We start from the raw sequence: 16,585 nt of genomic DNA, 5'->3' as shown, positions 1-16,585 counted from the left end.
ATAAAAGGACAGCTGGCACAGACAGCCAGAAAGATACTAGTGGAACATACTAACGGCAAAGGAAAAACTCTGGAAAAAGCTGTTTTATCATTAAAAACCATCTACTTGCGTTTTACCTGCTTGCTATTAACTGAAGAGTCTTTTCATATGAAAGCTATCGGCTACTGCTTACTAAATACAAGTACCATGTTGTACTATTTAAGGAAGTTCAAACACTTGTATTACTGAGGTTTTTCCCCTAGGAGTCTCACCTTGGCATTGGCTGTATCAAACACTGTTTCCACTAACAAGATATCAACTCCTCCATCCAAAAGTCCTTTGGCTTGTTCCTTATAGGCTTCAACCACTTCATCAAAAGCTGTAAAACAGGAACGATGTTAATTTCATCTGGAGATATCTCTTTCAAGCGTCACCTAAGTTAAGTAACTTGATGGTTATAAATACTTACTTATGTTCCTGTAATCTGGTCTCTCCACAGATGGTGACACAGAGAGTGTCTTGTTTGTTGGACCCATGGCTCCAGCAACATATCTCTTAACTCCTAAACCAAAACACAGCCAAAAAAAAAAATTACTTTTGGTTTTACAGTGACAGCCATGTCAATGTAAAAAACCTTCAAGGACACCAAGGCACATGTATCATTCAGGGATGAAGAACTATAAAACAGGAAACACCTGCCTCAAATCAAGAGTTTGATCAGTACCAGATTACCCAGCACAGCTGACTTTTTTGTTTTAATTCTCCAACATTCAGTGTATACACACAAGACAGAAGAACATCTACAAAAAAAAGGCAATCAGCTCAGTTAATTTTTCTTCTAAGTATCATTTGTCTCTGACACAGGAAGCTTCGTTTGATTACTTTAAATGCACAGTATAGAACTGTCCTGGCATTTTTCACTAGATAACCTGATTTGAATATTCTGGCACGTGTTCATTAAAAAAACCCACCTTCTTTTAAAGCATATTTCAAATCTTACATTTTTATTATGTACTATGAATCATATCAGTAAGGTGTTATTTGGACAGCAGCAGCAGCACTGTTAGCTTGAAGCAGTTTGATGCCAGAATACAGGAGGAGATTACCACTCTTCAAAAGACAGCATTGTCTAGATCAGTGGGAATGAGCTATAACCCTCTCACATAAAGCTCTGAAGGTAAAAGACTGGCAATTTAGAGATGATGGTCACATCCTGAGCACATTCCAGTAGCTACCCAGTAAAGCCAAACCAGGAGACTTACCCTAGGAGTAACTGGTAATCCACATTTACCTACAATCAGCTATCCTAACTCTGTAGTACACAGACTTGTGCTGTACAAACCTAAGTAACTTACAACAGTCCCTGCTGAATTTGTTTTCTCTAAAACACATCTTCCAGATGTGTATTGCCTCCAGCCTAAAATGGGCAGGAACAGGACAGCCATTCTGCAGAACACAAAAGGACCAGATCCTGCAAGCATACTGAAATTAGTGTGATATGAATAGAGATGTGAAATTGCTACTGTGTCTAAAATGAAGAGTGTGCATTTCCACAAGTTATGTCCCTGTGATACAAACCATCAAGATAGCCTCTAAATAGCAACATTTCAAAACTACAAATATTAAAACAAATATTGCTTACCTGTCTGAGCAGTTACGTCATCTGCTGCTTTTCTGGCCACCTGCGCAGAGACTCTGTTTAACCGATACGCCTAGAACAATTACAGGAAATTTACCAAGTAACCTTTAGTTCAGTACAGCGTAACTCATCCTCAGAGAAATGCAACACTTCCATTCAGTAGCTTGCAGCACACTCTGAAGGCTCCCTAAGCCATACAAATACACATAGGCACTATTACAAAACTTCAAAAGGAACAGTTCTATACATCTCAGCAACAGAGTAACGTGGCAGGTCTTATCCCATGCACACCCTGGCCTACAGCTGCTAATCATAAAATTTCATTCTGTAAGGTACTAATTAAATCCTACTGAAGTCAACAGAAGCTGAAGACCAGGACTTTCAGGACAAAATTATCCTACTTTTAAATTCGATTTTATTCAGGTAGCATATTTCCAAGTATTTTCTTTCACATATTTCCCAAATTCCCAAATTCGAGAATAACACACAACATGCAAGAGGTATGACAAATGCAGGCTTGAAAGAACTTATACATACACCAACACAAAACACACAGATAACATCCAGGAAAAAAGCAGTTCCATTGTGTAATTTGGTAAATTGGAAGGACTGAAGCGAAAAATCCCTGTTCACAGAACTGAGACATTCTGGGAATGCTCAAATAAAATCTAGGACAAATTACTATTGCCCGTGCCTTTATCAACAAGAGGCACACTATGACTGTTGCACACAGCAAGTACAGTTGTCTACAGCAGTAGAAATGAGCTACAACGCCATCACATGGCACTAGAGACAGCATGCAGTCAATAAACACAATACCAATGGACTCTGGGACTAAGCTAATCTTGGCTGCTAAGACAAAAATCTTAATTAACATTTTAATGTGTAATTAGTTTAGCATTCTTACCAAATGCTCAAGGCCATAGTCAGCTTGTGCAACTCGGGTACTGCTGAAAGTGTTAGTTTCAATGATGTCAGCGCCTGACAGCAAGTATTCCTGCAAGACACAAAAGTAAAAAAATCTCCAAGACCTCCAGGACAGGGATCTGGAATGAAAGCAACCCAACTGTTTTGTCTCATTCAATTGACAAAAAGTCACTAAATCATCTCCTAATTCAAATCAGATCAAACTCTGAAGGCCTTACTCAAAGGGACATGGTCAAAGCAATAGAAGTGTTCCATGTGACCAATTTTCAGAGTGTTAGTGTCAGCCACTCTTCCTATTAACAGGTGACATATATAGTCACCTCCACCACTGAGTCCAGCACCTGGAGCACATTCTAGATTTTTCCACAGGGACATGGTGAGAGGCACAGAGTCCAACTGCCATCAGCAAGCAAGGGCTGCCGTGGGCAGACTCAGAAAAGGCATCAGTTAAACAACCAGAGGATCATAAAATTTAAACATATTGAAGGGAGCTGTAGAGCACAAGAGCATACTAGGATGGAATACAAGCTTAGGAGAACTACGCTTTGTGCAAACCACACTTAAAGTTTAACTAATGTCCCAGATTCACAAAACAATTAAGCCTTTTGCTCCAGTTTCTAATTCCCACAGAAGCAAACTCAAATCAATGCAAACCAAAATATTTTTGCAGATTCTAGTCTGTGTTTTGATAACCTCTACCAGTTGCCCTCCTCCCTCCTTAACTCCTCTTTTTGATCGAGTTAACGCTTAGGTGACCCCTGTGTATTCAAGGAAATTAAGATATTTCAAGTGCTATTAAGTCAAAAATACTGATCTGACCATTAAACATAAATCGCTCAGGTTTTCCTGTAAGAAGCAGATGAGTTTGGCAGGTTCAACAGTGCAAACGATGTCTTGATCCAAACAACAGCAGAAAACAATTAAATTTGATTTAAAACATATTTGCTGCAAACTAATATGCCTTCTCTCAACTCCTCCTGCATACATATGGAAACACCTACAAATAGCTATATTAAAATATACAAGTTCCTATGCGTACACTAATAACCAACTAATGACGTTTCTGAAGGTCATCTAGACTAAAGAAAGATGTTAAATGTGTACGACTTTGTACTAGTTTTTGTTTGGTTCAGGTCTGTCATTTTAGCAAAAATCCCTTCAACTTTACTGTCTATCACCATAGAAGGAAATAATATCCTCAAAGCAGGAAAATAATTTTTGCCTTTAAAAATACATCCCCTCTCTTACCATTGAATCTTACTTTGCCAGCCAAGGTACAGCTAACGCTTACTTTTCAAGTTACTGGTACCTATGAGATCTGACTCACTGGGCCATTAAAAAAAACCCAGGCAAACCAAACAACCATACACATAGTGGGATTATGGTTAATTTGTAGAAATATTTTCACCTGTTATTTCAAGCTCTGTCCAATTCTCAGAAGAAATAAACACCGGCAGCTATAACATATGAACTCACTACTCATAGCTCAGAAAGCACCTGACCCAAAAGTCGCTGCAGGCATGGGGACCACCACAGATTTGTTCTTTTCTTACACTCCTCCTTAAGCACCTACAACTGTCAATTGGATGGATGATAGCAGGCTACCTGTGGTTTGACTCAGTACATTCATTCTCAAGTCACATCACTATTGCTCTGCTAAACCTGCAAAATTCAACTGTTAAACCAGCTTATGCAATTAAAACCACAAGGTATTATAAATTCCAAGGTTCACGACCACTACAGCTCAGCTGACAGTCTAGCAACTGAACTCAATCTACAAACATTTCCTCCTGCAATTTTTATAGGTCAAAGACACTGATTCTTTTCAACTTGTCATTCTTAAAATCCAAAGAATTACAGTTAGAATGTATATATAAAAATACAGATTACACACCAAGTTTAACAAAAGTAAGCCAATTATGATTCTACTCAATGAAATATAGATCTTTTTAATAAAAAATTGAAAACACCAGAACAGATGTGAGGCTTCGACTGAGTATCAGCTAGTTACAATGCTATTCAAATGCTCAAATTATTACAGTAAGACCTACAAATACCTGCAACTCAAGAAATACAAGACTTAGGAAGTTGTTTTTTAAAGTCTAATTGAAGATAGGTAAATAATAAAATCTGTTTGCAGATTCACAGAATATCTATCAACCCTAGACTGTTTTATTCTCTGGGCCACACATTAATATTCTAGAGAAAAACCAAGAATATGGAAACATGTACACTCATTAGGAAGCCCGTATACTCATTAACTATGGAGAGGCCTGCTTCAGGCTGCCACATTTACCAGCGCTTTAATATACAATTACAGAAACATCCATCTAGACTTCAGACATTGCCCACTTAGATACATTTCAAGTGCTGGTTGAGGAGGAGAAAAGGAAAGAAAGATTAAATAAGTCAGAATCTACAATTAATAGAAATGCGTCATGGACATAAGTCAAAAGAGGGATTTAAAAACAACACTGCCTGGGTGACATGAGGAACCAAGACACGAATGCTGTGCTCATACAACCAGAACAGTCAAATCTGCTCACTCTCACATGGTTACCTAGCACTCTCTTCCCTATCCCCAAAAGACACAGGAGAGCCAGTAGCCTGTGGCACAGAAAAGGGGACCACAGAGGCCAAATTCTCCTTCCTTCTCTTGCCAGGAGACAGAAATCAGAACCACCTACCTTGTGTATGTCACAGATTATATCAGGTTGAGTTATACTGAGAAGGTCATTATTGCCTTTCAGAGGCCTGGAATGATCTTTAAATTCATGCCCTCGGAAATCCTCCTCTGACAGGGCACGTTGCTGGATCATGGTACCCATACCTCCATCCAAAACCATTATCCGCTCCTGCAGAACTGATTCAATTTCATTTTCCATGCTTTTCTGGGGATCTGCTGCAAGAAAATAAACCCAATATTTAAGCAGCTTTGAAATTCCTTACCTATACACTTGTGCAACCTGAATTCTTCCCATTTAAGAAACAGAATAAAATAACTAATCCTCTACTGCAATCAAACAGTAATTGGTTTATTTCACCTACAGCTCCAATCGCGTGATGTCAGGTAACAGCTGCATCTAAACAGAATTCAACTCAACCAGCCCTTCACTTAAGTACAGTCACCTGCATACAGTCAGCTGCAGAAACAAGAGTATCAGAAGTCCACAAAAGCATACACCAAGCTCTCTATATCAGCTCATCTCCAACACTGAAAAGCGTGATAATTTCAACTACAGCAACATTTGAACAGCAACGCAGAGCTGCCTCTTGGTACCAAACACTGTACTCTAAGTGGTACACAACTGCAAACGAGAAACCAGTAAACTTCATTTTAAAAAAAAAAGTCTACTTTAATTGCCTGAACCGTAATGACAGAGAAACAAACTGAGCAAGCAAAAGCCATTCTTCAACGGAGTCCCAAATCCACCTCCCTCTAAGATTAGAATAGTAAATAACAGTTTTGCACTTCTGTTAGTGAGCAAACATCAAAATACACTAACAGGTAAGAGCCAGATTTTATTTTCTTTTGCACAAACACAAGATTTTCTCCTGCTCCACAACAACGCCAGAAGAAAACAAATGAGGCAAATCACATGCTAATTGTCAGATATTGGACTGGGTAAGTCTAACAATGACTGAAACAGAAAACTGGAAATTTCAGAGCTAGCATTAGGTATGAAGATGCAGTGTTGTAATGCTTTAAGACCCCAAACAAAGCCCATCCCAAACATTACACAAAAAGACAAAACTATAAACTGAGGCTTAAAAAAAAAAACCAAACCAAAAAAAAATCCACATAACCAAAAAAAACCAACCACTACAAAACCCCCAAAACCCCAACAAAAGTAATCCTGCTTTTCCTCTTTAAAACCTATGCAGAATCATTTCAGAACAAAGACACACTTGCATGCATATAGCAAAATAATCAAACAGCCTCTATCAAAAAACCAATTTACAAGAGTGGGACCCCACTTATCTTTCACAACCGCATAGACGAATGATGTTTTATTCTTCATGTCTCTCCTTCATTCAGCTTGGGGTTACTCACTTTGAGTAAACACCTCTTTTGCATTTTAGTTATGCACTATCATAAAAACTCTTATATGAAATAATGTTTTCTGAAGCACAAAAATATCCTTACGCCTCATTACAGCTTACACACAGTAGTACTGTGCTGGTTTTGGCTGAGGCAGAGTTAATTTTTTTCACAGTAGCTAGTACAGGGCTATGTTTTGGATTTGTGCTGAAGACAGCGTTGATAACCCAGGGATGTTTTTGTTACTGCTGAGCAGGGCTTACACAGAGCCAAGGCCTTTCCTGCCTCTCCCCCCACCCCACCAGCAAGTGGCTGGGGGGACACAAGGGGCTGGGAGGGGGCACAGCTGGGACAGCTGACCCCAGCTGGCCCAAGGGATGACCCACACCATATGACATGCTCAGCGTCTAGAGCTGGGGTAAGAAGAAGGAAAGGGGGGGAACGTTCAGAGCGATGGCGTTTGTCTTCCCCAAGTAACGGTTACGCGTGATGGAGCCCTGCTTTCCTGGAGATGGCTGAACACCTGCCTGCCCACGGGAAGGCGTGAATGAACTCCTTGTTTTGCTTTGCTTGTGTGCACAGCTTTTGCTTTACCTATTAAACTGTCTTTAACTCAGCCCACGAGTTCTCTCATTTTTACCCTCCTGATTCTCTCCCCCATCCCACTGTGTGGTGCCTAGCTGCCAGCTGGGGTTAAGCCACAACAAGTACCTAAAAATCACTGGTAATCACTAACTGATTTGACTTTTCCTTCTGCATTCTTGCAATCCAACTTCTGTTTTGACATCAGTACTGTTAAAAAAGTATATGCTGGAGAGAAGATGAGGCCAAGAGTAAAATATTACAAGGTTACATTTATACCAACACACTGGAAAAATTGCCCTAAATCAGATGTAGTCTCAGCAAGAAGTCAAATAAAATATGCTTTATAACAAATATGAAGCATTTGAAGGGAGATTAAACATAAAAAAGAAAGGCGCTCTCCTTTCAAGTTGAAAGTTTTAACGTCACACAGGCAGACTCAGCAAGTTCTTATACAAGAGCTTAAACCTACTCACGTCAAGCCATCAAATTATTCATGAAAATAAAATCAGTCCTTGAGCTAAAGGCTTTCAGAGGCAAGACCCAAAGAATTATATCTGAAAGTACGACTGCAATGCAGGCTCCCGTGGAGCATAACTCATGTGCTTTGCAAGAGCTACAGTCCAATGAGACACACTCATTAGCGCTTGCTTTTGCTTTAATGTAGCCTCTAAGTCAGTCCCTTGACACCAAGAGCACTGCAGCCCAGCCAGGTGAGCCGGGCCATCAAAGCCCTCCCAGAACCAGTCTTCCTTTCTGTAGGCTGCTGTCCCTTTTACCTACGCGCTCCCCAACTATCTTCTCATACATGCTGGGAAGCACACAAAGATTTACAGTCATCTCATTTTAAATCCTGCACCTTATGTGTCTGTTTTGCTGTCTCGACAGCTTGCCTCGCTGAGCAGATACTGCTTCAGTGTACGGTTTTCTGCTCGCAGGAGCACAGATTTCTGCCTAATCTCTGCTCCCAGCTCTGCGGAGAGCCTTATTCTAAAGAAGCTTTCAAAATCAGTGGGTCTTCAGCAGCATCTCAAAAAGCTGCACGAAATATGGTGGGAATCATGACAGTAGCCATCAGTGCCAGAGGTACAGAGACTCTACACTTTACGTGTGGATGGCATAGCTCTAAGGCCACCAAAAACCAATTTACCTGTCCTTGCTACAGATGACACTTGACTTTTCTTCCATTAGGAGCCTGCACTACTTGAAGCCGTGTTCCGGCACACCGATGATGCAATTTTCAAGTTGGAAACAAAGTCTGCGGACAAGTCCAAAAAGAGCCCAGAAATCAGAGAGGATTGATTCAATAAAGGCATGCAAGAAAGTGCTGAACTCTGCCCTTGGGAGAAAAGCCAGGAGGAGGCAGGGAGTGAGCTCTGCTAAACAGTACCATCATGTTAATTCAGAATTCAGCTCACATAATTCCCCTCTCCAGCACAGACAGGGAACAAGAGCTTGTTACAGAAGAAATGAAAAAATGTTTGGAGGAAATCAGAAGCATGGAAAAATCAGGTCAGCTTTTTTTTTTCTTTCTTTCTTTTCTTGTTTACAAAACCTGCTCCTATCTCTGTTCAGCTAGAAGCTGATGAAAAATTTATTTCATGAAGATCACTGGTGAGCTTTGAGAAATGGATTCCCTCTTCCTTTCAGAGGTGTTCAAGAGAAAAACTGCCTCTACAGCTATAACAGAAATAGTAGCAAACCAGCACTGGTAACAGGACCCAGGATCAATTACCTTGATTTTACACTCTACTGAAACTTAAAATATAAAATGCATTACCACAGAGTGTTCTAGGGCTGGAACTAGTTTAGCAGACCGTAACAAGACAGAACAGAAGTGACCCAACAGCACTGGATTAAAAGCCAAAGGGATATGGAACACAGAATAAAAAATCCTAACACCCTACTTTACTTCCCCAAGGTAAACACTCTGCCTTGAGATCACTTGAACGAGGGAATTACTAGTCTGGAAAGGGGAAATGAAATAATGAAATCAGCTACAACAGCTTTTACAAAACTGTAGGTGTTTCTAAGTAAGTTTGCATAGCACACAAGGTGTGCCTCTGCTACAGCTGTTCACCCCCTATCATTCTACCACTAACAATTATAAACGTTGTGAAAATGTTAGGTTACAGTTTGGTAATTAGGCAACTAAACACCTCAGGGGACAAGGCAAGATGATATTCCTTCATCTCCTTATTCCAACCCAGCCCACATACACACCATATATGCAGAATTATGGGATAAACACGTTGTGCACAAGAAACAGGATTTCCAAGCTTGCAGTTTGCTTAAAAACATTCTTCTGATGCCTGCAATGATTCTCAAAGGGTGTTTTCTTATTATATATGCACTTCTATTAAAAATGAATTCTTAGTATAAAATAGTCTGGCCTACAAGTACTTGGAAAGGAATAAAGGATTGCAAATTGCTTCCAGAGCTTTTAATAAAGAACCAGCCCAACTATGACAGTATTACAGTATTTCTGCCACATTAATGTGAAAGAACACAAGTTGGAGAACTACAAGGAGCTACAGGCACTTACAGTACCCGCTATTTCCTATGCTGACCAGGTCCTGTCCTAACAGGCAACAGGGCCACTCCACATTTGCACATCCAAATTCAGCAAACCAGCATTGCCCCACACCAGCTCCAAGCACAAGTTTATCCACCATTCAAAAATCATTGTGCAATATGCAGAAACTGCAACAATAGTACCTAGAAAGGATGCTCCTGCTATCAGCCTGCCACAGACATCTCACAACCACCTTAGCATTACCTGCTGTTTAATTAATTTAGTCTTCTTCAACCAGATGCCCTCCGGCAACACTAAGATTTTCCTGAACTGTAGCAACAGATGGCAGACGGGTCCTCCACATCACTGGGCAGCAGCACCCTATTGCTAAGGTATTTGTTACCCTGCCTATCCAAAGAGAGAAGCACCAGATCTTACCATGTCACCTTGGGTACCTATATGCACCTTGCTGATATTTTCCATGTCAGCACTTAAGACGTCTTAAGAACCATAATAGACAGACAGACACTTGTGTAGCCCATGCATTTAGAAAGTTAGCTTGAAAGGCAAACAACCACCACAAAAGTCACTGAAGGCCCAGAATGACAGAGGAGGCCTAGTAGTTGTGTCCACTGTCTCTAGCTAAACACGATAAGCCCAGGCTCAGAAAGCTTCCTGTGTTATAACCACAACTGCCCACGTCCTGACATTAAACTGTTCACAACAGGTTATTACAGTTCATTACAGGCAGGAACCATGGGGAAACAAACCAGCCTCCAGACCAGCACGGTCTCACCTGGCAGCATTCCCTGATGCTGAAGGATAGGGAGAAACACCTTGCTCAGCTTCTCAACAGCCTGCTCCCGAACGCAGGTCCTTCGTACCACCGCCAGATGTACACACCATCATCTACTGCCTTCTACACGTTCAGTGAGGCTCCACAAACACACCAGCACACAATTTTTGCTTTCGTCAATGGATAATTTTTCTCTAACTGCCCCCGCTTCTCAAGCTGCGGCTGAAACACCCTCCCATGTTTCCCATTTCACCCAAACCCATTCAGTTCTGCAGCAGCAGGACAGTCACTAGCCAGGGATTGACCTCAGACGGCACGGGAGAAAGGGCAGGGCAGGGACGAGTCATCTTTGCCAGAGGAACCTGGAAAAACCTCAGACTGCAAAACCGGGTTAGAGTCAGCGCCGCACTCGGCCCTGCGGCGAGGAGGACCGCAGGCCTGTTTGACAAGCAGAGGGATGCAAGCCCGGGCTGATGCACAGGCTCAGCAGCTGGCATTCTCTCAGAAATGTGAAAAAGGAAAATGCTTGGGATCTCTGCAGGGTAGCAGCACCACTGAAAGCAGCCACTGACAGAACTGTCCATTTTAAAATGCCGACAATGCTGATTACCCGCTAATTCTACTTCTCCTCTCTTCCAACCACTTGTTTAACCTGCGAAATGGCACTTCTGGCCGAGAGCCCCGCAGCAGCTGGACCACGCCCCGTCCCCACCGCCAAGCTGCCGCCTCTCACGCACTTGGGGTTTTTATTTCTCCGCCTTAGCTGTGTCCGACGCGGGGGCGCGGGTGTCCCGGCACCCTCCGGACCCCTCCCGGCAGAGCGAAGCCTGCCGCACGGGACCTGCTCCGCACCGCAACGCTGCGGCCGGGGGCTCCCGCAACGCGCGCCCAGCCGCCAAACGCCGTAAGTTAAACGCGGCGAATAACGGACCGCCCCCCGCCAGCACCGCCCCGGGGGCGGCGGCGGCACCGACGTCCAGCCGCGGGCAAACAGCAGAAGCCGCGGGGCGGGTGAGGCTGCCGCCACCTCGCACGCCACTCCCTGGGGAGGGGGAGCGGCTCCCCACGCACCCTCGGCCCCGGCCTCCGCCCCGCCGCCCGGGGAGAGGACGGGGACGAGGGTGACGCCGCCATCTGCCCCCCGCGCCCAGCGCTGGCACCCGTTACCCGGCGGTCGGGCTCCCGCCGGCCCCGTGAGCGCCATGCTGCCGAGACGTCACCTCCTGATGCGCCAGCTCCGCCCAGAGCGCGGGCAGGAAGCGCGGGCTTGCCCGCACGCGGGGCGGCGGTTGCTGCCGTTGGCCCGAGGGGGAGCGGACGGCGGGGTGGGGCGGGGCGGGGCGGGGCGGGTGTACCCTCAGCCGCCCCCAGCGGCGGGCAGTGCTGGCTGGGCCCCGCTGGCGGCTCGATGGGCGCTGAGCCGGAGCCCTCCGCGCCGCGGTGGGGGCGGCTGAGGAGCGGCAGTACCCGCTGAAGGCGTTGGAGCGGCGGGATGGCGGGCTGAGCAGTCGCCCGAGGGGCCGGTGTGTTTTGCCTGTGCAGTCTGAGGACGGCAGCTCTTAAACTTAGGGCCGGGTGGGGAGAGCAAAGCCTGGTCCTCTAACGCTCCTGAAGTCAAATGCCGATAGCTTCAGGTGCCCCTGTAGTTACTGGGTGACACTTGCGCTGCCAGGCAGGGCTGAACAAAATGAGTTGTGTCCTCATTGGGGGAAGATGAGGGGGAAATGCCTCAAATGCCAAAAACACTTCGTTGCAGTTAAAGACTAACGTAGTGTTGAGAGGAAACAAATGCAAAGATGCCTTACATAAACTGGAAATTGGCCTTGCCAATGATGTATGGATGTGTGTTACTGGCATGTAAACCTGAAACAAGTTTATACTAAAGGCATTGAGCAAATTAAGGCACAGTTTGCTTGACAGTCAAGCAAAACAAACAAAACGTGCCTTATTTTGACAGAAGAGTTTAACTTCTTTTCCATAATCCGTGATGATACATCCTTTCAACTTATCTAAGGCGTCAAGATTTTAAGAGATACCTGCCTGTTACAGCTGCAGAGCAAACATTACACTGTGTGCAGCGAATGCTTCCTTGCCGAGAGTCAGAATCACTCAAGGAAATAATATCTGCACTCATTTGAAGTGTTAGTAATTCAAATGCCAGTAATAAGCGTGAACAGCATGGTCATTTAAACTACTTCAGTGTTCAGAATATGAAAGAAGACGGAAGTCTGTAAAATGGATTATAGTCTAGACTTTCCTGTTTTCCTTGGCTGGTCCAGTCACCTAAGCAAGCAAAGCAAACGCTGCCAGTGAAGATGCAGAGGCGCTTGTTCTGTGTTACAGGAGTGAACTGAGTTTCCTTCCTTCCTTCAGGCACCTGGGCCTCAGTTCTGTGCAGGAACGGTGAAGCCTTTTATCAGCAAACAGTATGCGTTGCTCTGTGTACCATACCTAATAATGGCTTCTCCGTTTTCCCTGGAAAATGACTTAAAAAGAGCTAAAAGCCATTAGTGTAGATGATTCCTGGAGGCTAAATATTCACTGTTGAGTTTTCTTTTGAAGCACAAAACTAGTTAGTTACAAACCCTTTGAGTCTAATGTGATTTGGAAACTTTCATAATCAACAGTCAATGGTGATGCAAATACATCTAAAAACGTAGCTTTATGTTCAAATAATATACACGTCTAATTCAGCTTCACAAGAAATACAGGCAGCTTTCAAATCAACTAGATAGTATCCCAGCTTCAGTTGCAGAGGCCACGCTCCAGTTTTGAATGCCAGGAGACATGGCTGGAGAGCAGACCTTGCCTCTCAGCAAACCATTCTGGTGGTCAGCCCAAGCTGCCACTGCAAAAGTGTGTCCCAAAATTCCAGTGTAAGACACGATGGTCTGGAAACCCATAAACTTTAAAAGCCTAAAAACAGAAGTGGAATACACTGAACAGAAGCAAAAGTCAGTTACTCCTACCTACCTACCTACTCCTTACCGCTTAATTTTCTCACTTTTACCCATAATCTGCATATATTATGGAGGTGGACAATGCTTTGAGAACCATTAATTAAGAGATTTTAGGGTGTGTATTTCCTTGCTTGACTTTTGAACAAATTCCAACCTTTTTGTTATGCCACAAAATGAAATGCTATGAAAATTTTCTCTGGCAGCAACTCAGGTTAAAAAGCTCACTGTCTCCACAGTTGCTGTGTGGTGACAGATCTTTGTACCACAGCTCAGCCCGTCCTTGTGTGTGCTGATGCCGTTGTTTGTGTAACTGCTGCAAAGTAGGTCAGTGGGAAAAAAAAAAGAAAGCCAAATATTTTGAAAGTGCTTTTGAAAAGGATCGTTTCACATGTCCCATTTACTCTGCAGTTTCGCAACCACTAAGACTGTGTGGTGCTGTGAAAAGGTAGTCCCAAATGCCTCATCCTCGTATTTCCATGCTGTTCTGCATGTGGGTGCCAGCCCTCGAACACAATTCTTCCTTAAAGGTCATTTTTCAGTGAGAACAGGTCTCTGGTCCAATTCACCTGCAGCTGAACGGTCTCCAGAGCTGGCGCAGGAGCAGCAGCAGGAACAGAGGGCAGCAGCCGCCCAGCCTCAGACTGTGTTTAATCATCCAACTAAGGAGCATCAATGCAGAACTTCAGGCCTAATATGTTTTGCAGTGTTGGAGTATCTCAGGTCCCTTTTCTTGGTTTAGTTTCAATGATGACAGTACTGCGCACTGCTACGAGTCCTGGTGTGTGTCCCTGTCCCGAAGCTGCCACGCACCTGGAGTTACCAAGATTTTTTAACTCTTTCTTTGAGAAGCTCTAATACAAGGTGTGTTTGCAGCAAACCTTCAAGGATTTGCAGTGAGCATGCCCTTAAACTTGAAAAGTGCTTTTTCTTTGTCTCATAGAGTCTTGTTCTCACTTTCCTAAATTAGGCTGTCAAAATACTGTTCCCTTTCATATACTTAGACTAGCACCAGGAGCAGCTTAGAGTTGCTGGAGCAATGGAGCACAGGAAGGGGGAACACAATGGTGCCGTTGTTCCCGTGTGAGGAACCTGGGCTTAACACTCCTGGGAATTAGTCCTATTTAAACATCAGTTGCGGACATAGTATCATTCATGCAAACATCTATCATCATGATGAGAAAACTGGTTTCTGAAGGTGGTTGTTAAGTGGTGCTTCAGTGAAGTTAACATCTTCCTAACTGCCACAGGATTAAACTATAAATCCAAATTAATATCCTTAGCAAAAAAAAATAATCTTTAAATCAGATTGAGTTTTGATATGTCAAGTACATTTGAAGGTATTTTCAAACTACCACTTCCCCCAGCTCCTCCCACACACAGCTGAACTGTCATAGATCTTTTAAAACCAGGTAGTGTTTGAGGCAAACAAAGCCATCTTCATGTTTTGATTTTTTTTTTTCCTGTGCCAAGGATCTGGTTCACCAGTTCATTACCCTACTTGCATACCCATGTATTCAAATGCCATACCTTACGCATGTGTAAGATCAAACTTTTGGGTATGTGTTTTAGATACCTCCATAATTTTCATTACAAAAATTTGCCTTTCATTCCCATATTATCTGCCTTTATTTCTGAGGATGCAGTTCCCAATGGGCTATTCACAAAAGTAATCCTTATTTAAACAAGAACAGTAGGATTATTCATGTTACTGAAGGACAGTCGTATTTCAGAGGATTACATCTGAGTGACGCATTCAGAGCACCATGCAGAAATCTGAAAGAGAAAACAGATTAGTCTGATTTCTGGGCACAGCTCTTGGCACTCTGTTCTGTAAGGTCACTTACACTTGCGCTATTTTGCTGCAGCTAGATTCTTGGCCTGTTTTGGATGGCTAAGTTTTGTTACTTGTTTTTTTATTTTCAGATTTTCCTCTATGACTAAGAATTACAATTTCTATTTAATAATTAGTTTTCTAGCCCCACAACTTAGAGTGTGATTTTTTTTTGTCATCCAAATACAAATTATTTGTTCCATTTAAGTCGAATTATGTTGTTGACATTTCTGTTCCAGGATCAAAACATTACCAGAAACCAAGAGAAAGATGGTTGTTTCAAGATCAATTCTAAGCACACTCCAAATGTCAAAATAGCCCATTAAACATACACAGCTTAAAGGAATATTAACAAGTTTATTCCACTTACCTTAGAACAGGTTTTGGACTTCACTACTTTTAAAAAAGCCCAAAGTCTCCATCACAGTGAAAACAAACACACTAAAGTGAACTGAATATGACCTTTTGCATCTCTTCAATCTATGCTGATCAAAAAGTGTGTAAGTGCCCAGGAGGGCTGAAAGGCAGGCATGAATAGGAGTGGGAATTCAATAGGGAGTGTAGCCTTACAGTTTTATCTGTACCACTGCACAAGGCAAACTGTCAACTGCTTTCATTTTGTTACAGGCTTCATAGGAGCATGAAATTTTGCAGCATTTTTAAAACCTTCAGTGTGCACCTTTCAGGCATCCACACCGAATTCATAGAAGAGAAAGGAAGAACCACTGGGCCAGGCCACATGCAGCTAAATGTGTGCACTAAGTGAAACCTGCTCGACATTGAGCTCAGAGAGTTAGAAAACATTTTGTCATGGATGTGCATGAGATTCTCAGCTTCTTTCTCCCCATTAGCACAGCCAAGTGAAGTCTGAGCTGCACTGCCCCTGCCCAGGGAAGGATGACAGCTGCTCTGGGTCCATCCAGACTGATGGCTGTGGGAACAGGTTTCTGAAGGTACCTTCTGGTCTCTTGCTGGCAGAGCTTCTTGCACATGTTGTGAGATACCCGCAAGCTGAGGGGCCAGAGCAAGCCGTTGATGAAGTTCTCCATTCCATAGAGAGTGCCTCAAAAATCAGTCAAGGCTGCAGGACTCACCCTGTGAAGGAGACCTGGCAGGTCTTGGTGACAGGTAAGGTGTGAGAGTGATGGCAAGGCAGACAGGAGCAGTTACCTCACAGGCAAGAAGCCAGTCCCGCAGCACCCAAATGAGAAGAGCAGGTCTGGCAACGCTACCAGGTTCAGCCCACGGTCCAGTGACCACTCGACAATCCATAGCCATGAGACAGGACCAAGGTCAAGCCAGACAGCCTCATAG

The 16,585-nt window shown here is 43.4% G+C and overlaps 1 protein-coding gene across 8 annotated transcripts in view; it reads right to left on the bottom strand.

The window, feature by feature from the left end:
* The window catches only part of MTR (5-methyltetrahydrofolate-homocysteine methyltransferase), a 52,913-nt gene extending 41,132 nt beyond the window's left edge, over positions 1–11,781 (bottom strand). For 2 of the 8 annotated variants that reach the window (XM_064445762.1, XM_064445763.1), the window contains exon 1: positions 252–349. In XM_064445762.1, coding sequence (XP_064301832.1) covers positions 252–259 — 8 coding nt within the window. In that variant the 5' untranslated portion in view covers positions 260–349. Of the gene's footprint in view, positions 1–251; positions 359–448; positions 542–1,621; positions 1,692–2,525; positions 2,616–5,232; positions 5,448–11,647 lie in introns of those variants that run through there. The other 6 variants (XR_010371957.1, XM_064445766.1, XM_064445765.1 and 3 more) reach the window with 6 other exon arrangements.
* Between the last annotated feature and the right edge of the window lie 4,804 nt (positions 11,782–16,585).

This window comes from Phalacrocorax carbo, chromosome 3, assembly GCF_963921805.1.
Source record: "Phalacrocorax carbo chromosome 3, bPhaCar2.1, whole genome shotgun sequence".
Classification (NCBI taxonomy): Eukaryota; Metazoa; Chordata; class Aves; order Suliformes; family Phalacrocoracidae; genus Phalacrocorax; species Phalacrocorax carbo.
Note: the sequence above shows the minus strand (reverse complement) of the source record. Positions and strands in the feature narration are given on the sequence as shown.